Source organism: Peromyscus leucopus, chromosome 2 (genome assembly GCF_004664715.2).
Source record: "Peromyscus leucopus breed LL Stock chromosome 2, UCI_PerLeu_2.1, whole genome shotgun sequence".
NCBI lineage: Eukaryota > Metazoa > Chordata > Mammalia > Rodentia > Cricetidae > Peromyscus > Peromyscus leucopus.
Window position 1 is genome coordinate 114,626,330 of NC_051064.1, and position 23,984 is coordinate 114,650,313.

The window sequence follows — 23,984 nt, forward strand, 5'->3', positions numbered from 1 at the left end:
TCTTCCATCACCTAGTTCTTGTCCTTACTGCTCCCTCTGCCTTGGAGGTCATTGACACTTTGCAATGTTTCCTGTCTTCTAAGGTTTATTTGAAGTGTCCCACCATAGACCTCTATAACCCACTCCCTCCAGTCCTCTGCTTTTTGCTTACATTGAAAATCTGAAGATTAGCATCATCAATAAAGACCTTTACTACTCTGATTTGTTATGTGATCTATGTACATTTTGTCCTTTCCATTCAAGCATGATCTATTTAAGGTTTAGGACTGGCTGTCCAGTGGATACGTTCCACATCTGTAAAACAGGGTTATCTTGTTCATTATCTGGGTCTGTTGTGAGGGACAAAGGCTGTGTTGACTCTGGGTTGCTAAAACTGAATTTAGAAAGAGAAGTCTTAAGGTCACACAGCCAGCAAGTAGTAGAGAGGGGTCTTGAGCTCGAGTCTAGCCAGATCCCCAGTCTGTATCCAGTCCCGCCCTGCACTGAGAAATGCTAGAAGGTCAAGTTCTGTACTTGGAAGAACACAGAGTTCTGACCACCCCGCTTGATGTGCACTTTCCAGGTAGGGATGTGGAGGCTCTGAGAAAGGAAGGCGGCTTACTGAAAATGGAATCCACCTCCCTGTTTTGCTCCCCATCTTTCCCTACCTCAGCATCTGTCCTTTGAGACATAGAGCAATTCATCTTTCCTGGAGGCAATACAACGCAGGCACCATTACCCACGCTTTTCTGCCTACTTTGGGTTTGTATTCCGTGGGGACAGCCTGAATCAAGCCCCATAGGGCAAAGCTGAAGATTTCTTTACAGTAGTTAGAGCCTGAGGCTTAGTCCCTTTCCCCAGCCCTGCTGGCTCTGGGGAAGTATAGGTCTGAGGCCTGGCGGGGTGGGGAAATGGTGACAGTGACCTTGAGCAGGAAACAGGCCTGGAAAACCTGATTGTCTCCCATCTGGCTAGGACCATGGTTCTCACTGCCGAGCTGCTAGTGCACCTGCTTCTGGGAGTACAGTGGAGTTCTGTCATCACAGGTATCTGGAAGAGGTGGTGTTAAGGATGGCAGGATTTAATTTTTTGAAGACTGCTTGGTTGTGGAAAGCAGAATCTAGGCCACTCTTCCATCACCCCACTTCACTGTGGCCCCTGTGAGACCAGGCTAATCTCATTCTCTAGTTAGGACAATTTGGGAGAACAAAGGAGCTCTCATGCTGCTCCGTGGCAGGGTATGTGGAGCCATAGTCTCTTAGTAGACAGAGAGATTGGATCCCAGCACCTCCACTTATTACATCGTGACTTTGGGAATGTCACAGAACCTCCCTGCACCACAGTTCCTTTATCTCAAAGGGAAACAAGGAATTCTGCCTCATGGGGGTTGTTATAAAGACAGAAGGGGCTAGCAGCCACAGCCATGCAGAAACAGTGTCTAGAACACAGTAATGAGAAAATGTCAGCAGTGATGAGGTGGGAGGAAGCACAGAGGGGCCACTTTGCAGGCCCCAAACTCTCAGTGAAGCATTTCCTGCCTGGCTTTTCTGCCCCTCACTATGAATCTGCCCTCAGTGGCTCTGGTGCTCTGTGACCTGCTCTGCCTTGCTGCCTTGGGGAAGCCCTGAGCTGGGTCCTCCTCAACTAGAGTCTCCACTGCAACTTAGAAGTTTGACCAGAATCTAGATCTTAGTCTCTGACCTCTGGACAAAGGAGTGCCTCTCTGAAACTCCCCAAGGCCCTTGGTATTTTCTCAATTCAAAATGAAATCTCCCTCTGAGGTGCATTCTGTCCTCTTCAGACTCTCTTGTTGAACGGATTAGCCCACCTTTATGGATTGCTTCTTCCAGGAAGGCATGCCTGACTCCGGAGGGCAGCAGGTGTGGCTGAGGTTTGGAATTCAACAGGACTGGTTTGAGTCCTAATACTTCTGCCTGCCCATTTGGGTACCTTCAGCAAGGCTTTGGCTCTCTGAGCCTCTGTATCCTCACCTCAAAAATGGTGTAATAATATCCTGTGTGAAGATCCTTACAGTTTGGCAGTTACTATCCCTGTGTCCTGGAGAAGTGAATGGACACACTGAACATTTCCAGGCAAGTTAGTGGAGAGATGGTCTCCTTCCCTGCCTGGATCCTGCTGCTTCCTACCAAAGTGCCCTTCACATAAGGACTAGTGTGTGTGTGTGTGTGTGTGTGTGTGTGTGTGTGTGTGTGTGTGTGTGTGTGTAAATGAAGAACTGGTCCTCTCAGGAAGTCACTCCTCAGGATGAGCAGGGAAGAGTTCTTGTACAATGCACATCTGTGTGTGGATGCACAAGTGTATGCACATGCTGTCACACCATCATTTCATAGTCACCAATACCACTAGCCATCAAGATCCAGCAGCACCTAAAATTTCCCATTATTTGTCCCTCCCCAACTCTGCTTTTATTCCCACACCTTTTCTTCCTTGATTCTCCGTCTTCTCTGTCTATGGTCCAATCAGCCTTACATCACACGTGAAAAGGAGCTTTTCATTTTATATCTGTGAAATGGGCAGAGCCCAGCATGAAGGTAGAAAAATTAAATTCTGTGAACCCTGTGATTCCATCATTTGAAGACATTGAGCTTGGCTGAGGGTAGTAATGGTCTAACTCAGTCAGGGGAGGCCTGGAGTGACTACAGTTGTACATGTGGTACCCTGGGCCCAGCACATGCCTCTGCTGCTGTGCTGTGCGTCTAGGCTTCTCTCATTCCAGGATGCCACCTCTGAACAGAGAACAGAAACAATGAACCTCACCCAGAACTCTCTGGAGAGGAAATCATGTCCACAGATGCAAAACATTCTCTAAAATACATGTGAGCAATCTTCTAGTTCTTTCTATCTTGCCTGAACAGAAAAAGCACTGCTTTGAAGCCAGTAGAAATAAGTCTAGATCCCATCTAGGCCCTCATGAGTAATGTCAGCTAGTGATGTCATAGTCTGACTTTGTTTCCCTGTCTGTATAATGGAGCCAGAAGCACTGCAAATCAGTCCAAATACTAAGTGTACAGTCACTATTGAGGCTCTGACTTCAATCGTTTCATATTCATCTATTAAGTACCATTGCTGTGCCAGGTACCAAGGCCCGGAGATATGACAGAAGCCAACAGATCAGTCTTCCTTTCCTGGAGCCTTCAACCTGAAGGAAGGCAGACACAGCACACACAAACCTTGATCCCTCAAACTCACAGGCCCAGCAAAGTTTCCTTTCCGCATTCTTCTTTACTCAGTTTCTATTTTGAGGCCATATTCTTTTAGTCTGATGGCTTCACCTCAGGCATTTCCTGCAGGGTTGTTGGATTAGAGCAGAGAGCTTGACAGCCTCTTCTCCTGGAGGCATCCTTATGATTCTCCAGGGCCCTTGCTGGTCAGCCACGGGTCAGGTCCTGGCTCCTCACTGCCAGGGGCTTTATGTCTATGAGCTCTCTCTGCACATCTACACACCCCACCCCACCCCCACTCCCCGCTGCCAGAACATACTGTAGCCAGGAGCATTCTTTAAAGCCCAGAATTGACCTGCGTCTTCCTAGCTATAATTCCTATAGTGATTATCTAGTGGTTTTTGTTTATATATCACATATAAAATAATATATGTTATATATTATAATACATATACATACATATATAGCCTTGCTCGCTTCTCCTATTTGTCCTTCACTTTTCTCCTCCCTTCCCACCACCTATGAATAAATCATTGAAAGCCATGATTAAAACAACACATATACATGCTTACTCCATGTGCGAGACACTTGGTTTGTATCAACTCATAGGCTTTGTAGTACCCCTAATAATGATCACTCTCTCGTTTTTAACTTCTGGGGAAACTGAGGAGTGGAGAGAGTAAGGCCACACAAAAAACTGCATGGTTCCCAAGAAGGAAGAAAACCTGGAGACTAGAGTTTCCAACTGTATTTTAAGCCCTGAAGTTAAGCCCGTGATGAAGAACTGTGTACTGCCAAGGAGGCCATCTTCTTTCTTGCCACTGAGACTTGGTGTAAGCATTCCTCTGCCTGGTTACTTCCTGACACCTGTCATCTTGCTCGCCCATCTTGCTGGCCTTTTCCCCAAGACCCTTTCTCACCCCTGTCCCTACCAGCCTTGGTTGAGTTAATAGCGTTGTGTGGGTTCTAATGACTCTGTGCAGCTCTCATTAGGGCTTTGGCTAGTAAGTATGCACTCACTGTCTTATTGTGCATGACTCCACTGCAAGAACATTGTATTTGTCTTAGAATGCCCAGTTTGCTGGGTGAGTGGCTGTCAGTTCAACTAACCTCGAGCTTTGTCAGGAATGATCCATCAATAAGCATTTCTTCTCTCTCTTTCTTAAAAAATATTTAGTTTTATTAATTAATTGTGTGTATCTGTGTGGGCATGTGCACGTGAGTGAAGGTACCCATGGAAGCCAGGAGCATCAAATACCCCCTAGCTTTAGAATTGCAGGCAGGGTATGAGTCACCCGATGTGGGTGCTGGGAACCAAACTTGGCTCCTCTGCAAGAGCACTATGTGCCCTTAATGGCTGAGCCATCTCTCCAGCTCCGTCAATAGCACTTCTTAAGCACCTGCTGTGGGCCCAGTCCTGAGCCAAGCATTCTAGAATAAATAAAGACAATGAAGATAAGGTTTGATTGAATATAAGGTTGGTCTGGCAAAACTCATCCTAGTCAACTGGAGATTGGCATCAGGCAGGAATCTCTGCACCTAAATTTGATTTTAGACCTTCAGCCACTTTCCCTCTCTTCTTCCCCTTCCTGTTGCCCTGTTTGCCCCAGGCTTGAAGATACATGCTTAAAGGAAAGGACATGGCAAAATCATGGCTATACCAAAGCCTGGTGTCATGGGGGCTATTGGTGTCTCCCAGCAAGGTGGAGGCTATTCCCATCTCACTGGACAGGTTAGGTATCATCCTTCCATTGTAATGAGAAAACTGGTCAGAGCAAGCTCTCAACACTCTCAGCCAATAATCATCCAAGATTCAAATATAAATCCACAAGTCTTTTCTGCTTCCTGGATCCCTCTGCTCTCTCCATCCATGCAATGCTTTTGACTATGCACAGGCATGGTGCTTCTCCTATGTTCCTTCTCACTATGCTTCACTTCCTGCTACCTTACCTTCCTGAGGTGGCCCTCTATCCAGAACCTCCTCAGCCCTTCTTGGTGTCATCAAACCGCTGGGAACCTTAGCTTAGTCCCTCTTCTATAAACCTTCCTACAAAGCCATAAACAGAGAGAGATCTAATGATTCTTTCTGCTCTTATAAGAAGACAAGTCGGGGTCTGGGAAGACGGGTTGGGCAATACATGGCTTGCCTTGCAAGCACAAGGGCCTGAGATTGACCCCTAGCATGTGTGGAGGTGGGCACAGATAGAAAGACTGGCGGGTGGGAAAGGTTCTTGTTCAGTTAATTCTGACTTCGAGCTAAGTGATAAGTCTAAAATTTACCCTCTCATTGCCCCAAATCCACCTGGGAAAGTGAGCTCTGGATAGCTATAGTCTGTCTGGCTTTGTTTTTCCTCATTCTTTTATTAGGTGCCTAATTGGCAGCCCAATTAATCTGCTCATCTGTGAAGGAGGTGAGCGCCTCCATTTCCAGAAGCCATTCTCTGAGGCAGCATGGCCCAGCCCTGAGTGCCGGCTGGCTCCTTGATGGAGAGCTGCCCAGGGAGCCAGGGTCAATTAGCGGACAGATTAAGCAATTATTAGCCCCTAACAAGGGCGCCTGGCATCATTACCCTGCCTGTTTATTGGCAAACTGCAACTCTAATATGAAGACCAACAAATAAATTAGGGCATCTGGTCCACTGCCGCATCAGCCGAGAAGTAAATGATGTCCAACTGGCCCTGGGCTGCCCATGGATTCTCAGCCTGGCATAATGAAAAGCCCAAGATGTCCCTTGCTGGTCACAGCAGCTTTGGAATGAACTCTGAAGTGATTTATCATTCCAAGAGCTAAGTTTCTGCTGCTGCGCACATTATTGTTCTTAGTTACCTGCTGTCTTCCTCATGCCTGTCTATCAAGACCTGTAAGGGCCCAGTTTAGAGGCTTCCTCTCTTCCAGTGAGAAATAAGTCCCCTCTGCATTTGGGAGACTCTCCTACCACTTTATGGCATACACCAATTTCATAAAATATTAGAGCAGTATTTTGACTATATGTTCAGGTCTTCAGTGAAGAAATAGGCACATGGAACAGAAGAGAGGGGCAGGGCTGAGACCAGTTTATGTCCCCCAAACTCTTTCCTATGAATAGATGCAGAGCAACACCAGAAGGATACTAGAGGGGATACTTCAGGAAGGTCCCTATGGTTATGTGATGAGGGCACCCTCTTGAACTTGTTGCTGCCATCCAGGACCACCAAAGCCCAACTCAAATGCTTGGAAACCCTCTCTGCTCCATCTGCATGAAGTGCTTTTTCCCTCTTGTCCCTAGGCCTCAATGCTATGTTTTGAGCTACCTTCTCTTAGAAACAAGGATATATTTGGACAATCCATTGGGAAACACCTAGTTGTATATCTAAGTATCCCTAATTATATATGACAGTAGCTGATGACAGAGGCCAAAAGTCACTGGCCCTCTTGTCATTTTTATGGACTAAGGAAAATGTGCCCTCTCCTTTTGAAACAGTTTGAGGCTAATCCAGGCATGTCTCTCTCCCCAGGGATCATTGACTTCCTTGTAAGTCAGCATCCAATTGCCCGTGTCCTGCGAGAACACTTGGTCTTCAAGATTGCACCAATGCTCAACCCTGATGGAGTCTACCTAGGCAACTACAGGTGAGGGACTGGGGACAATGCTCAGAAGCAGGAAGTGACAGGATGGAGATATGAAAACAAGAAGAAGCCAATAAACTTGAGAAAGAATTAATAGACTAACCATTAGAGGAAATATTAGAGGAGATTTAAAGATTAGAGAACATTTTACTCAACCTCCTGAGTGCAGCTAATGTCCTTGGCCATTTATAGAAAACACAAAGTCACTTGCTGGAGTTTTCTGAACAGACTGATGATTAAGAACCAGGAAAACTAATATTAATTTTAGCACCTACTTCCCCCATGTTCTTGAGGGATTCACTTTTCCTCTTTGATGCTCAATTTCTCTTATATAAGAGACAATAATTCCCCAGCAGGGCAGTTGTGTCAGAAGGAATGATGAGGAGGAATGTATTTTATAGAATCTTAGATGATGGTTATAATGTTCCCTGATCTGTTGCTGTGTTCCTCCTGGAAGATCATTAATGAAGGAGAATAGCAGCCTGGATCATGTGGACAGTACTTCTCTTTGGATGCTTTACTCCTGCTCATGTGCCATATCTTGAATATTCTTTCTCCTGTCATAGAACCATCATTTACAGCCTAAAATTCCACTGCCCAGGGGATCATTTGCCAAAAGAACACTGAGTTCTCAGAGATAGACAGTCTTATTGCCCTTATTTCACAGCTGAGGAAACTGACTTGCCCAAAGCCACATAGCAGCAGATAATTGACTGTCTAACTTCACTGCCCAAATGATATGACTTCATATTTGATCAGGCCCATAACCTTCAAGACAACACCAACCTCCCCAAGCTTTGCATGCAAGGCTTTGTGTGACCTGGTGCCTGTGTCTGCACTGACTTTAGTCTGCCATACTCTCTTTTCTCCCAGAGATGTGTCTCTGACTTCTCCAAGCAAAGCCTGTTGCCATAGACAAGCATGTTGGCTCCTGCTACTTTTCTTTTATGACCAGGCCCTCTTTGTAGAATCATCTCATCCCTCCCTTGCCAGTTAACTCTCTTGGCAACTCAGCTCATGTCTGTCTTCTAGAAATCATTTCTCTAAACACCCAAAAGAAGTGGCAACTCCATTCTGCTTCTCACAGGCCTGGTTATCTAAAAAGGAACAGGAAGTCTCTCAGTCACGGAAATTCATTACTACAGTTTTGGAAGGTGTTCATAAATCCCATTGAACTTCAGGTCACCAGAAGACAGGGCAGCCTCTGCATCCTCACTATCTAGCAGCAGGAATTAGCAAACATTAGATACTCAGAAAGTGATGAATGTAAGTGAATGAGAGGAATGGCTTTGATGAAGACAAAAGAAAATGGATGAGACTTCCAAGGCCCTTGACTGAGTTCAGCTATAAGATCTCCCTACAACCAGCTAGAAAGATTTTACAGAAGACTACTTTACTACTCTCTAAAACCATGGAAATTGGGTCCAGAGGGGCTCTCTGGCACCCCTGGGTCTAAGAGAGACCCATGGGATGCATGAAGCCTTCATTAAAGTCAATTTTGCTTCTTCTCTTAATTGGCTAGAGTGATGGCTCATTAGCATCTGCAGGTTTTACGGCTTGTTGCAGGCCCAAGAGTAATCCCATTCTACCTTCCACAGACAGAGTGTGTGGTTAGTGATAATAGTGGTGGAAAGACCATTTGATTTATGTTAACATTTCTGTTTAATTACAAGAGCTGCAGTGGTCAGAGAGAGGTCAGTTCTGCCACTCCACATGCTTATTTATGTCATCATCTGCTGTCCAGAGAAGGGCTAGCTGGAAATAGGTCTATGACCTTGGTCAACATGGCTCCTTTCTCTCTGCTTCATATGGCCAGGAAATAGGAAGGGGAATTAGATGTTTTTAATATATCTTCTAGGTTCAGACTTTGTGACTGGGGCCAGGTAGCTCCAACGCTCAGAGATGATTTCATGGTGAAGTTTCAACTCCCAACATTCTCCCAGTAAGAAAACATGATTCTTTCTCATTATGAGAGTTGCAAAAAGTCTCTAACTACAGCATTAATCCTGTTTTTAAAACAGATCTGAGTAGCCAGAAGTAACCTATCAATCATGAGAATTCATTTCTACAGCTTTGGAGTGTAGGAAAGATAGTAATAAAGACTCAGAATGCCTAGTTTCAAGGTGCTTTAGAAGTCCCCATACCAATTTCTCCCATGCCAGTTCCTCCTCCCAAGCTCTCCCTGCAGCCGTATTTCTTGGGTTTGCCATGGCTCTCTAAGGTGTATGGCAAGAAAGATAATCTGGAGTTCAAATAAGTTTGGGAAATGCTGAACTAAATGAAGTTAAACATAGCTTTCACAATAAGACTTTTCAGAATGTTGCATATGGTCATGAATACAAGCAGTCCCCAAAGAGAAATACAGACCTCAATGTTTCTAAAAGGTAAGTGCCACGGTCCATACATCCCACCTCCTGTGTTGGGTTTACGAAACATTTTAGAAAATGCCATCCCAAGAAGTCTGTTTGCTGACTCAATGGTCTGTCAAGTGCTTACACATATTTCATTTAATCCTCACAATTCTCAAGGAAGGGCTTTGTTGGGGTTTTTCTGCTTGCAAATATAAAAATCCACTCCAAGTAACTTAGTAGTCGAGGGATGGTTGTGAAGGAGGGAGGAAAAGAAGGAAGCTGGCCCTTAGAACTCTGGGGCAACAAGCAAAGGATGCTGATGAGATCACAAGACACAGGTCAGAACACAGGCAGCTATGTCTCTGCTTCCCTCTCCGTGCCCTCTTGACTTTTGTTCTCTCAGCATCTCCTTCTAGAGGAGCAAGGCCCTGGAGAAGCTAAAGAATCCACACCAAGTCTATGGCCAGTGACAGGCAGACGTAGATAAAGGCCTGTCCCCCCTGATGTCTACCCCGCTGCATCCAGGCCTGGACCTGGCCTACTCTGAGGCTAGAGTAAAACAGGTCTGCTTTGAGGCACCTCATGAGGATAGGAAGGGAGATCACAGGCCCCTTCCCTGCAGTGTGGAGGGATGTTAGGTCCTTAGAGTTGTGAAGGTCAGTGAGTGATAACATGGGCTTTGGTGTTAGTCAGGTGTGACACCAACTTCTGATCCACTGTCTATGTGTCCCAGGACTTGGGGTAACTGACACAGCCTCACTAAGTTCCCAGTCTATCTATCTATCTTATCTAAGTAGGAAATGAAAGATTATGAGATCTTTGGAAGACAATACACTTAAAGTACAGTACTGAGCACATTTTAAGTTCTAAATAAAAATCTATTTCTTCTCCCTCTTCCCACTCCCCACCCATTTTCTCCACATTAAGAAAGCATGTGATCCAATATAGGGAAAAAACACAGTCAATTTCCCAGTTCTATCAGCTCAGCCTATATATTTAATAACCCAACATCTATACTATAGTCAGGTATAGTACTAACTAATAGTCAGGTAGAGAAGATTAATGTAACCTGGGGGTGTGGCTCAGTTGGTAGATTGATTGCCTAGCATTCACAGATCTCTGGGTTCAGTGTCCAGCACTACATAAAACCAGACATGGTGGCACATGCCTATAATCCTAGCACTCAGAAGGTGGAGTCTGGAAGGTCAGACATTCAAGGTCATCTTTGGCTACACAGTGAGTTTGAGGGCAGCTTGGGTTACGAGAGAGAGAGAGAGAGAGAGAGAGAGAGAGAGAGAGAGAGAGAGAGAGAGAGAGAGAGAAATATGCACACATTTTACCCTAGAACATAATAGCAGCAGATGGCTGTTACACTATTCTGGGAATATTCATTATGTTAAAGAGCAGCAGTCTACTTGCTAGATTACTGTGTGTGGTACCATACTGTGGCTGTGCTAAGAGTATATACGACCTATATTAAAGTTTTTATCACAATATGCAGCAACCACAGTATATTCCACAGCAGTTTCTGCAATTGTTATATCATATGATACCACAATACATAACCCTTACTGTGTATAATAAAGACATAGGGCAAGTATGCACTCTGTCTTGCTCACAACACTCCAATTCCACTTCCCTTTCCCCCTGCAGATGTCAGGTCTCATCTAATCCATGGGAAGGCCTTCCCAGCACCTGCAATAGACAGTGGGCTCCCCACTGCACTCTTTCATAGCACCTTGCATTGTCCTGGCCTGATTTGTAATCATGTATATATGTGACTTTGTCTGCCTTGTTCCCCGTCAGCCTGCCATCGTGGCTGACACAGAATGGGCCCTTTATCTTTGTTTCCTGAATGAACAAATAAACTAAGCAGTGGTATGTAGTGATTGTGCTGCGACACAAAGCTAAAATCCCCAGAAGAGAGTAACTACAGCCAGATGCTGTCAGCTTCCAATCCCAACTGTTTAATCGCATACTGTTATGACATGAATACTTTTCTGATTTTAAAGGATGAGCGGCTGTTAGGATGGGACAGACTCTGGATTCTCGGGCACCACTTTGTTATCTCATAGAGCCCAGTGCTCTTAAGAGCACCTAAATACTGTATTTGATCAGTGCAATTGTTTGAGAAAGGAAAGTCAGTTTTTACTGTCCATTAGAGAAAAATGGGAAACAGTCTAAGAAGGTGAAGGGCCACTGGCAAGGTTCCAGGCTTGCATCCAGGGTCTCTGGGCTCTAACTTTTTTATCAGCCTTCAAAGGAGGCAGTTTTCTTTCCTTAGCCTCCAGGGTTTATTGTCTTAGGACAACACAAATTTCACTCCAAGCCTCAATTTTCCTCCAGCCTCCTTGGAGGAACTATATGGAGGGACTTTCATCGTCTGGTAGATGTCCTGGGGGGAGGCTCTATCAGGAGAAGCACGGCCACCCCATGAATAAACTTGGAGAATAGTGATGCTGAGTGAAATAAACCAGCCATAAGAAGACAAATACTGTTGGATTCTACTTACATGAAGTACTTCAAGTAGTCACTCTAGTCACAAACAGAAAGCACTATGATGGTTGTGCAGATTTGGGAAAGGGAGAAGAGGAAGTCACTGTGTAGTGGGTTAACAGGCCTAGCTTTCATGGATAGCGCTGGTAGCAACACATTGCAGGTGTTTAATACCAGTGAGCCACAAACTTACAATGGTTAATATGGTAGAATTTATGTTATATTGTACTTTACCACATTTTTAAAAACAAAAGAAAAAATAGCATAACTACTGATTGTGCAATGTGGATGTTTTCAAATAGTTCCAAAGGTATCTGGCAACTCCTATCTTGAGGGATAGATATTGCAACTTCCAGCATCTCAAAGCCAAAAAACTGCAAGCCTAGCTATCAGGCCATCAGACTGGGGGTGATAGGCAGATCTGTTTAGAATCAGGGAGCAATTCTCAATGAGTTGCAGAACACAAGGCTTTGCATGCAGACTGAGGGATGGCACACTCTCTTTGCCACAACCTCCATTCTCATTGTTTCCTCTGCAGATAAGGCAGCCCTACCCACCCCTGCACCCCACTGTATTTCCATAGCATTGGTAATGCCTTGTCTATGAAAAACAGAACTTCCATCTCCATATGACGATATGAAATTCTGTGTTGGGTTTGCATTTCTTAATTAGGTGTTTGTCATTGTGTATTCCATAGAGCCACGTATAAGTAAACAGTCATAGACCTTGGAATAAATTTATTGGTTTTATTTATGTTTCTGGGCATAAAAATCTATAATTACCAGGTACAGCCTCAGTATAACTGGTATTTAATGACAATTACTTTTTGTTACCATAGAAATGAGTCCAAAGTAGTTACCCATAATTTCTCATTTCCCAAACCTCACACATGCTGAATTGCAATATTACCATAGTAATTGCCTATTAGTCATCATAAAATACGCAGTTACCCAGAAGATAGCAGGATGCCGTGAAATTTCTCATCTTCTGAAGACCTCAGTGCTTCTTAGGAGTGTGGAGGTCAGGGTGGAGCAAGACTCTCTGGGTGGTGCAGAACTGATCTGCTATATGGCCCCACACTGCAGACCCTGGGGTAGAAGCAGATGCTATCAGAGCCGGAAGGGCTTGGGGTCAGTATGTCTCTCAGCCCTTGTAATCCTATTGTAGCAAAGATGCTTCAGTGCAGTAAATCTAATTTCAGCTAGGTTTGTTGAGGACTTTCTGGTACTTGAGAAAGCAGAAGGCATTAACCAGCCCCAGCCTTTGCCAATAAAAAACCCGAAGTTTGTATGAGAAGAGGAAAAGCATCTACTTACTGTATGCTCTATGTATTATCTCCTTCAGTTCTAATCAAAGTCCTGTGAGGGAGTTGGTGTGACAGCCCCATTTTAAGCAGAGAAGGGCAATGAAGCACTGAGGTATTATAGAACCTGTCCTAAGTCCCCTGGCACAAAAGGTCACTTTTATCAGTGTTCACAAGAGAACAGCCCTTCATTTTTGACCTTGTGCTATACTGTCTCTTGAAGCTGACAGAGTCTCCTTCTAATTGGGGGTGACAAGGGAGAGTTTTCAAAGGATGAAGGACCTGGAGCTGGAGAGACAGCTCAGCAGGTAAGAGTGCTTACTGCTCTTGCAGAGGACCTAGATTTGGTTCCCAGCACCCACATGGTAGTTTACCTGTAACTCCAGTTCTAGGGAAACCAACACTTAAGTTCTTTATGACCTTTGTAGGCTCCTGCACACACGTAATGCAAATAAACTCATCTATGTTCATATACACACAGGTTAAAAAGTTAAGAATGGAGGATCTTAAGAATTCAATAGTCATAAAACGGTTCTAGGGAGAACAGCAAAAACAGCATTAAATATAATAGTGAGATTGAAATTCCAGGGGAAATATTTCAAACACACCACACACACACACACACACACACACACACACACACACACAAACTTTAACTGGTGTGTTTTCACCTCAGAATCAGAGAAGGAATTAAGGACATTTTAAGCTGTTCAAAGTAGAAGGGAACATGAAATCAACCATATAAACTGTACAATACTGTTCTATTCATTTTGTGTCAGTATCTAACCTTCACTTTTTCCATTGAGCTAGAAATGGAAAACAATGCTCCATGCAGGCCCATTGAGAGATCTGCCAGGTCCTCCTCCTCTACTTCTCCTACCTTTCCTCTCTCATTGCATCATGGACAGATATCTGGTGCAGTGTCTTGCCTAGAGCAAGAACCCCTCAGCAGCATCTTTGAGGGCTGCCTACATGAACCCCTGACTGTGGAAGCTCAGGCACAGTGAGTCCTCTCATTCCAAGGCATCAGCTGCACTGGTGCTTCTTGCTTGTTAGAAAGGACTTCCTGTGTATGGTATTTTGAAAGAAAATGGCCCCCAAAGGGAGTGGCACTATTAGGAGGTCTGACCTTGTTGGAGTAGGTGTGGTCTTGTTGGAGGAAGTGTGTCACTGTGGCAGCAGGGTTTGAGGTCGCATATATGCTCAAGCAACACCCACTGAGACAGACCACTTCCTGTTGCCTGCCAGTCAAAATTTAGGACTCTCAGCTCCTTCTCTAGCACCATGTCTGCCTGCATGCCACCATCTTGCACCATGATGATAATGGACTAAACCTCTGAAAATGTAAGTCACCTCAATTAAATGTCTTACCTTTATAAGAGTTGCTGTGGTCATGGTGTCTCTTCCTGGCAATAGCAACCCCAACTAAGACATTGTTCAAGGTCTGACTGTCTTTGCCTTCTGAAGGGTCAATCAGGTCCAGATTAGTATTTTCTCAGCAGCCATCAGTTGTTAGAAGATTGTGTGTTTCTTTGCGCTTCTTCATTTCCCACCAAATGCTAGCTCCTGCTCTTCAGATTGAAGCACTCAGAACCTTTCAACTTGTCATATGTAGCCTCACACCCTGTCCTTCCTACTGTCCTAAAACCATATTCCAGATGTTTGCCATTGTCTGTCTTTGAGGCATGGTATCCAAGACTGAATGATGATGATCATGGTGATGATGATGATAGCTAATATGCATTACTTCTTCTGGATCTGGCACTACTCCAAGGATTTTGCATTTATTGTTTTATTTAACCATTTGCACAATTGCACCATTATTTCCTATTGACAGATGAGGAAACCGGGGCACAGTCAGCTCCCTCTAGCATGCTGATCTAATGGGTGGAATAAGGCTGGGAAGGGTCCATCACAAACCTCATTCTGGGGACCACACTCATGACACAGCTCATATGCATTTGACTGTCTGACATTGGACTCTCCTTCACCCCAACCTTCACCTACATCCTTCCTCGTGCATTTCTTTGGCTGAGTTGTAACTCCCCCATCTTTTCATAGAGCCTTGTGAGAAGCGTGTGGCAGAGGCGGGGCAGGAGTTATGCTCCTTCCTTAGGCAAAGAAATCAGGTTGCCTGATATAGAGCAAGTCGGTAACTCACTGAAGGTCATAAGAGCCACATACTTCAGATGCAGCTGGAGCAACAGCCGAGGCCAGACAGACCCTCACCTCCTAGAGACTCTCCTGCTTTATGTAACCTGGGTGATATTTTTATGGAGGCTGAAAGGACACTTGGGCCCTTGGTGTAATTGGGTGTCTAACCCACAAGTGCACACTGCCAAAACCAATTATTCAAATGAGCCTCCCAGCCAGGTTGCTCAGAAAAAGCCAGATGGCTAGATGTCTGTGGAGGCAGCTCCCCTCTCTGTCCTGCAAGCAGCCGAATCGCATTTCAAAGTTTGAGTTGATAGCAAGTTGGTTTCAACAACTGATTCTACAGTAAAGACAGGTTTCTGGGGCAGTAGATACTAAGAATTAGTGGCTTGGGAGTCTACAGGAGCAAAACAGTGGACTAAAGTCAGGAACACCATCATTTCTGGTCTTAGTTCCTCAACCGCTGCTCACCTAGCACTAGTTCCCACTGTAAAATCTTTCTGTGATGCCCACTGGTCATTAGAAGGCATCTGAGCTGTTTAGCCTGGACTTGAGGCCTGTACAGTATCACTGAGCATCCTTCCATGCTCCTCACCCACTGGCAACTTTACCCCTCCTATATCTTCTCTTCCTTCTGGGCTCTTCCCAAGAGCATACAGCTGCCCATTCTTGCTGAGATCTGGCCTTTTCTGGCATTCTGCTTCTGCTGAAGAAGGCTTCCTGCTACTTTTACTCTTTTCTCTGCTTCTGTCTTCTCTCTGCCTTCCTCTCTCCCTTGCATCTACTCTCCTTCCCTTTTTCTCATCCCTCTCTTCCTCTCTTCTCTCCTTCCTTCCTTCCTTCCTTCCTTCCTTCCTTCCTTCCTTCCTTCCTTCCTTCCTTCCTTCTTTCCTTCCTTCACCAAGTACATACCTGATACCAAGCAATAAGAATGCGAGGTAGGCTTGGCCCCATTCTGGCCTGAGAAGTCACAGAGGAAGGCATTCTAACTCCTTGGGAATGTAGGAATTGGAGCAGTCAGGGAAGGCATCCCGCAGGATATCTTGTGTGAGATGAGTCTTGAATGATGAGTGACAGTTGGCCTGAGGAAGACAATGGTAACGTGTTCTGAAGGAATAAAAGTGAACAGTGTTGATAGAATACAAAGCATTAGATGAACACAAGCTGCCTGACACTTCTGTCAGTGTCTTCTGTGTATCACTCCACTGAAGGTAAAAGGATGATAGTTAACACACTCCTGCCCTCATTCTCATTCTACTGCTTAATTTATGGGGAATTCAGGAATCAGAAAGTCAGAGAGGTAAAATATTAGCTCCGTTGTTGATGAAGGCAGAATTTGAAAGACATGGTCTGTAATATATGGCCCAAATTGAATTCTATTTGATTTACCCCTAAATTCAACATCCCATCAGCCACAAGTATGGTGATATTTTAATTGTACTGAAATGTGATTTTATTTGTATGTTAATAAATAAAGTTGCTTGGGGGTCAGAGCTAATATCAAGCCATAGCAGGAACTGGGCAGCGATGGTGCACGCCTTTAATCCCAGCTCTTGGGAGGCAGAGCTAGGCAGATCTCTGTATGTTTAAGGATACAGCCAGCATGGAGACACACACCTTTAATCTCAATACCAACCATAGAAGACCTGGAGGTCTGTACAGACAGGCAGTGACAAGGAGGTCATGTGGTTGGGTTTACAACCAATGAGAAGGCAGAATAGAAAGTCTATAAAAAAGACAAACAGACAGGAAGTAGGTCTCTTGCTGAAGAGGACAACAGCTGCAGTGAATGGTAAGGATTTTAGCTCTGACCTATTGGGCTTTCATCTCTGCATTGGCTCTGTGTTTCTTATTTAACAAGACCGTTCATATACACACAAGAAGAGGAGAAAGTAAGCTTCCAGAAAGCATGACATGTGACCAAGAGCAGACCAGAATGGAGCTTTCCTGCAGGAAATGTTCACATCCCCAAACTTCCAAAAACCAGCATGCTGAGGCCTGAGGGTGGAGCTCCATGGGTACAACACTAGCCTACCATGCCCAGATTTAGTACCTAGAACCACACAAAACAAAAGAAACATGAGACATGACACAACAAAACAGAACCTAAAACGTTCCTGAGGTTTTTAGGCCCAACAGGCTCAGTTCCTTGAGTTGGCCAATCAGACAAGTTCATCCCCTCCCACAGGAAGGAGTAGCAAGGGTGTGTGGAGGGGTATACCACCCAAGAACTACCTTAAATAAAGAAGGTAGATTCTCATGCCCTCATCACATTGGAGAGAAGGAAGCTGACACACATAGGGAAGTTAAGTCTCCTGCTCATGGTCCCTGGTATTTGCCCTAGATCAAGGAATCAAACTCATAGTGCTTACTAGGGGCCCACAACTCTGATCCTTGCTTCTGAAGCCTTAAGTAAATAGAGACCCTTGGAGAATGAAGTATGGGCTGTGGTGGTAATCTAATTGTACTGAAATGTGATTTTGATTGTATGTTAATAAATAAAGTTGTCCGGGGGTCAGAGCTATTAGAGCCATAGCAAGAGTGTGGCAGTGGTGGCACACGCCTTTAATCCCATAGATATCTGTGTGTTCAGGAATACAGCCAGCATTGGAGACATATACCTTTAAGACCTAGGGGGCTGTACATTCAGACAGTGACGAGGCAGTCCCGTGTTTGGGTTTACAACCAATGAGAAGGCAGAACAAAATACTATAAATAGACGAACAGACAGGAAATAGGTCTCTTTCGGGAAGCTGGGACACCACAGGCGGAAGGGTGAGATTTTAGCTCTGAGCTCTGACCTCTCGGCTTTCTCTTTTACATTGTTTCTGTGTTTCTTATTTAATAAGACGGTTGGTTACATCAATAATGGGTTGTACACATTTTCAAGGCTGTGACATTCATACACTGGGCAGTTCATGCACCATGCATAAACACCAACTAAGAGGACAATAGAGGCTCAGGAGCAGCCCAGGCTTATTAAACCTTGAGACTCAATGGGAATTCTACCAGCCACTGTATGGAGGACCTCCTTTCTGCAATTAGCTTATAAGCCTTGACCATGCTTTTCTTGCATGGTATACAGATTGGTGGCATGGGATGAGAAGTGAAGACCAAACTGTGGAGCACCCTAAACATCAGCCCATGAAAACAGCTAACAGTGTCCTCAGTGTTTCACATGGACAATACAATTTGGTCCTCACAGCAACCCTCTGAGAAGGAAAAGTCTTCACTTTTCTGCCCAGGGAAAGTTTAGCCACAAAAATATTAGAGAGATAAGAGGATATTTTCCTAGGCTTCTGTGTCCATATTTGGATTTGGGGTCCTTAGAACAGGTAGATAAGGAACTTGCCATTTCCCACATGGGAAAGACATGAAGGACTTCTTCCTTCCTGTGTTACTTCTGCCCCCTTTCACCTAAGAAATTGCAACACCCAGTTCCTAACTTCAAGGCCAGTGAGCTCCTTGAGACAATGTCACCCTTCAGGTCTTTCAAAAAAGAATAAACCCTTTATCAATGTTCTTATGGAGAGAAAAAAATATCTTCTTGGTTCTGAAATGAACTTTCAGTCCTACTACTACACAGCCCATGACCTTGGCAAATCCCTTCTTCACTCCTGGCCTCACCCTCCCTTTTTGGGAGTGTATGGATAGGATGTGATAGAATTTTGAGTTCTTCTAGGTGGTGACTAGCTCTGGGGTGTGTTAAGTTGCAATGATGGGGAGCTCCTGGAGTCTAGTATGTTCCACTTCCAAGCAGGAGACTGGAGAGAAGGAGAAGAGTCCCCTGAAGCCATGTTCCGCACAGGAGATAAGTTATGTTCTTGAAGCATGAGCTTTTCCTGAGGAGATGTAAACAGAGTCCATTCCACCAATAAGGCACCAAGGACTAATCGATGTAACAATTACATCAAAGTTAAACTTGGCCAACCAAACAGCAGAACCACCAAGAAGTCTCACACAATCATAGATAATGACTTCCTCATAGCTGTGTAGATAGAATCCTTTGCTTCCACACTCTGTACTCTAATACCTCCTGAGACCAGGAGATCACATGCAGTGGGAGCAGAACTACATATAACTGGCAGGGAGGTTCAGGGAGGAGTGGCTGAAATCTCAGGTGAGGGTCCAACAACCTCTTTCTATGAGGTAACACTAACATGTCCAATCCTGAGGGTCTCTTGCAAGCAGTCACAACTACTCTGATGATAGTGATGGCTGTTATGCTTGGAGGAGAGAATTCTACAATGCCCACCAGCAAAGCTTTTCCTTGTCTACTAGGAATAAGTGGTAGGATAAAGAGCCCCTGAAAGCTTGGGGTTGGAGAGGATTCCTTTTCCAGATCTGGACAGCCCCTTCTCCCAAATCAAAGGTCACTGTGAAGGAATGAAGGCCTTGATGCAATTCATAGACAAAAAGCCAGAGTTCTGGTTTTGCTACTAACCAATGGAGGGTGAGGACTATACAGTGTGTACATGGCACTGTGGGGGGTTCACCCCCACTTTTCTTCCCAAAGTACTCTTGAGTAGGAAGAAGTGAGAAATATTTAAATAAAAATATAGAGGAAAGCCGGACAGTGGTGGCACATGCCTTTAATCCCAGCACTCGGGAGGCAGAGCCAGGCGGATCTCTGTGAGTTTGAGGCCAGCCTGGTCTACATAGCGAGATCCAGGACAGCTAGAATTGTTTCACAGAGAAACTCTGTCTCAAAAAACTAATGAGTACTGCTCAGCAGAGAAAAGCAATGAAAGCATGAAATTTGCAGGCAAATGGATGGAACTAGAAAAAATCATCCTGAGTGAGGTAACCCAAACCCAGAAAGACAGTCATGGTATGTGCTCACTCATAGGTGGATTCTAGATATAAAATAAAGAACAATCAGACCACAACCCATAGAACCATAGAGGCTATATATATAGCAGGGAGGTCCCTAGGACGACTGTGGCTTATAATAAATTTCAGTTTTACTCAATTATTGAAAAAAAAAATACCCAAATGAATGGAAACACATGAACTATGAAGCAAAGGCTGAGGGGCCCCAGCTGGATCAGGCCCTCTGAATAGGTGAGACAGTTGATTGGCTTGATCAGTTTGGGAGGCAACTAGGCAGTGGGACCAAGTCCTGTGCTCATTGCATGAGTTGGCTGTTTGAAGCCTGGAGCTTATGCAAGGACACTTGGCTCAGTCTGGGAGGAAGGAACTGGACCTGCCTGGACTGAGTCTACCAGGTTGATCGCAGTCCTTGGGGGAGGACTTGTCCTGGAGGAGGTGGGAATGGGGGTATGCTGGGGGTAAGAGGAGGGGGTGGGAGGGGGAGAATAGGGGAACCCATGGCTGATATGTAGAACTGAATGGTATTGTAAAATAAAATATATATATATAAAGAAATATAGAGGAGAGAGACCGATAGAAACACAGGATAGCCTTGGGAGGGCCTGGATCAAAACCCACCAGCCCCTTCTGTCTCTTCTAAAGGGCTATTTATAGAAATGTCAAGGGGCGGAGCAAAAGACCTCCCCCTAGCACAGCCAAGTGCAGACCCTTCCAAATGCCTGGTAACCACGCATGTGGTCAATCCGTTCCCTTACGCAGCTCTACTGGGTAAAGCAAGCTCAGATCTCACTAGGAAACTTTTGTGTACTCCAACACTGCACCAAGGTTCCTGTCGGGAGGCTGAAACTCTACTCCCAGCTTAAAGTCTTAATAGAGTGTCACCATTTTTACACATTATCCACCTAGAAGGGACTTCAGTTGGTGCTTTGCCAGCCTGGAAAGGGACACCTTTTACCAACTCATATACAGATACCTTCATGCTTGTCTCTTATTTGGAACTTAGTTTCTCCATTTAAAAACAAGATGATTGGACGTCAAAAAAAAAAGAGGATATAATGTTGAAGAGAGAGGGGTGTACTGGGGAGTAAGTAGGAAGAGAAATAGGGTGAATATGATCAAAATACAGTGTGTGAAATTCACAAAGAATTTTAAAAATACACTTACAATAAGATTGTTAACTCAGCGTCATCCTTTCACCCAAGGGACAGTCTTTTAGGATCTCCCCTGACACCCAAGACTACTTCAAACAAGTCAAATGAAGCCTGAGAATTTGGCTTGGAGTTAATGGGCTGGGTTCAAGCCCAACCTCTGTTGCCTGTCCTTGTTGGACTGTGGACAAATCCCTTAGCCATCTGAGTATCAGTTGTGTGGAGACTGCTAGCACAGAGGGCTCAGTGGGATAGAAATACGTTCAAACTCTCTTCTTCTAGCTTCTTGAAGGTGTTTTCACAAACACATGGATTTGTGCTAAGTCACAAAGCTACTTAGTGGAAGACCCAAGACTCAGACCTACATCTTTCTCATTTTGGATGTTCTTATCCATCTTCCTCTGCCTTCACCATTGTCTTAGTTCAGGTTTCTATTGCTGCAATGAAAAATCATGACGAAAACTGCAAATTGAAGAGTAAAGGGTTTATTAGACTTACATTTCCACAGCACTGTTCTTCATCAAAGAAAGTCAGGGCAAAGACTCAAAGATGGCAGGAACCTGGAGGCAAGAGCTGATGCAGAGGCCATAGAGGGGTGCTGCTTACTGGATTGCTTCCCATAGCTTTCTCAGCCTGCCTTCTTAAAGAACCCAGAACCACCAGCCTAGGGATGGTACTGTCCATATCAATCACTAAATAAGAAAATGCTCCACAGGCTTTCCTACAGCCTGATCTTGTGGAGGCATTTTCTTTTCTTTCTTTTTCTTTCTTTCTTTCTTTTTTTTTTTTTTTTTTTGCTTTTCTTTTATTTCTTTCTTTTTTCCTGGAACTCATTTGGTAGTCCAGGCTGGCCTCGAACTCACAGAGCCAGGTGGTGGTGGCGCATGCCTTTAATCCCAGAACTCGGGAGGCAGAGCCAGGCATTTTCTTAATTGAGGTTCCCTCCTCTCAAATGACTTTATAATATATCAAATTGTCATAAAACTATCCAGAACAGCCATCCTGACCACAATGTCTCCTGATATGGTGACCTATGAAGAGATGGGAGGGAAATGCTGTAATACCTTGTGTGATGATGAGTGGGTATGTTATGATTATTCTTATTTGGCATAAAGGGCACTGCATTTATCTGTAGCACAGCAGAGCACATCTCTCTTGCTAAGCACTTTGTAGGGGCTGTTGATGACAGATTGTCTGGCATTCTGACACTGACCAATCAATAGAGCTAGAAGGTGCCTCAGGCCAAGGGCAATTGAATCCCAACCTTTTGTGGCATTAAATAAAGCAATATTTATTTTGCTTTTGGTGCAAATATACTTAATCCAATCCATCTCATTGGTAATGCTGAAAAACTGCTGTGTTTAGGGGACAATTGCATGCATGCCCCATACATCTCTGCTTGTCAATGTCAAGGCTCCCAGGAGTATGCAGTCTCACGGTGTTCAGAAGACTGATCTGGAGTCTGTTATACTGACTTTTTCTTTATTTCTTAGAAGAAATTAAATGGAAATCATAAGGAGGGAAACTGAAATCATTGCTCTCACTCTGGCTGCCATCATTACAACAAGAAGGAGGCACTGTATCCAGCTTTCTCTTGGGCCACCATTCTCCCAAGTAATGACACAGAGACTTATTATTAGTTATGATTGCTTAGGCTTATCTTATGCTTGTCCCACTAGCTCTTACAACTTATTTTAAACTCTTTCTCTTCATCTACATTTTGCCTCATGGCATTTTATCATTCTTTCCTTCTGTATGTCCTACTTTGCTGCTTCTCATGCCTGGCTCACTGGTGGATGTCCATCCAGCTAACCCCAGGCACCTCCCTGTTTCTCCCTTTTTCTCTTCTCTTTTCTCTCTCCCTCTCCATCTCTCCCTCTCTCTCATGAATACACACACACACACACACACACACACACACACACACACACACACACACCTAGATTCCTCCTCCTATATATTCTCTCTGCCTGCCAGCCCCACCTATCTCTCTACTGCCTAGCTATTTATTAGACCAATCAAGTGTCTTAGGCAGGCAAAGCAACACATCTTTACATTGTTAAACAAATGCAGCATAAATAAATGTAGTACATCTTTATATAGTTAAACAAATATTTTGCTACATAAACAAATGCAACACATTTTTACATAGTTAAAGTAATATGCCACAACAAGACACAGTGTCCTTCCCGAGCTGGAACTGTTTATTTGCTACTTGCATTACAATCTTTGGAACCAGCATGTTCATGCCATTGCACAAGGAAGGAAGTGAGCAGGACAGGAAGAGACAGATGAGAAGCACAGTGTTCCTTGCTCAGATCTCGTAGTGTCACTCAAACTGTGGGACCTCAAAGCCTGACTGTGGGCTATTGTGGCAGCAATAAGACCTAGTTTGAATCCAACTCTATATTGTAGTCATTGAGTGACCTTCTCAAGAACAAACCCTTCTTGTATTTTATTTCCTTGTCTGTAAACAAGGATAAGTATCTCCTTCACTTGATTACTGTGGGTATGTTCACTATTTAACAGAAACTTGTATTTTTCAAACCATGGTCAATTTATCACTTCACAAGAAGGATCTGGACTGACAAATGTGTTGTTAGGTGATTTTGCCAGCGTGCAAGCATTGTCGAGTGTACTCATGCAAACAAAGGCATCTGTGAAATCCCTGGTGATAGAATCTATAGTTTTATCACATGGTCCATCACTGACTGAAACACTGTTATATTGCTAATGACTACATGTAAGTAATTTCCTAGGCCTGTTTACAGACCAGCAGAGTATTGATTCATGCACTTATGATTCTTTCCATTCATTGGGTACTTACTGAAACTTCTTGACATTTAAATATAGTATATTATGTTGGATTGGGGAGTGATGCCATTCCAAGGACTTAGACATTATCCCTGTTCTTACACAGCTCACAGTTTG

The 23,984-nt window shown here is 44.3% G+C and overlaps 1 protein-coding gene across 3 annotated transcripts in view; it reads left to right on the forward strand.

Moving 5' to 3' along the window:
- Positions 1 to 23,984, forward strand: part of Agbl4 (ATP/GTP binding protein like 4) — a 1,176,960-nt gene that overhangs the window by 1,047,293 nt on the left and 105,683 nt on the right. For all 3 annotated transcript variants that reach the window (XM_037203416.1, XM_028889943.2, XM_028889970.2), the window contains exon 8: positions 6,657 to 6,771. In XM_037203416.1, the coding sequence (XP_037059311.1) occupies positions 6,657 to 6,771 (115 nt within the window). The remainder of the gene's footprint in view (positions 1 to 6,656; positions 6,772 to 23,984) is intronic.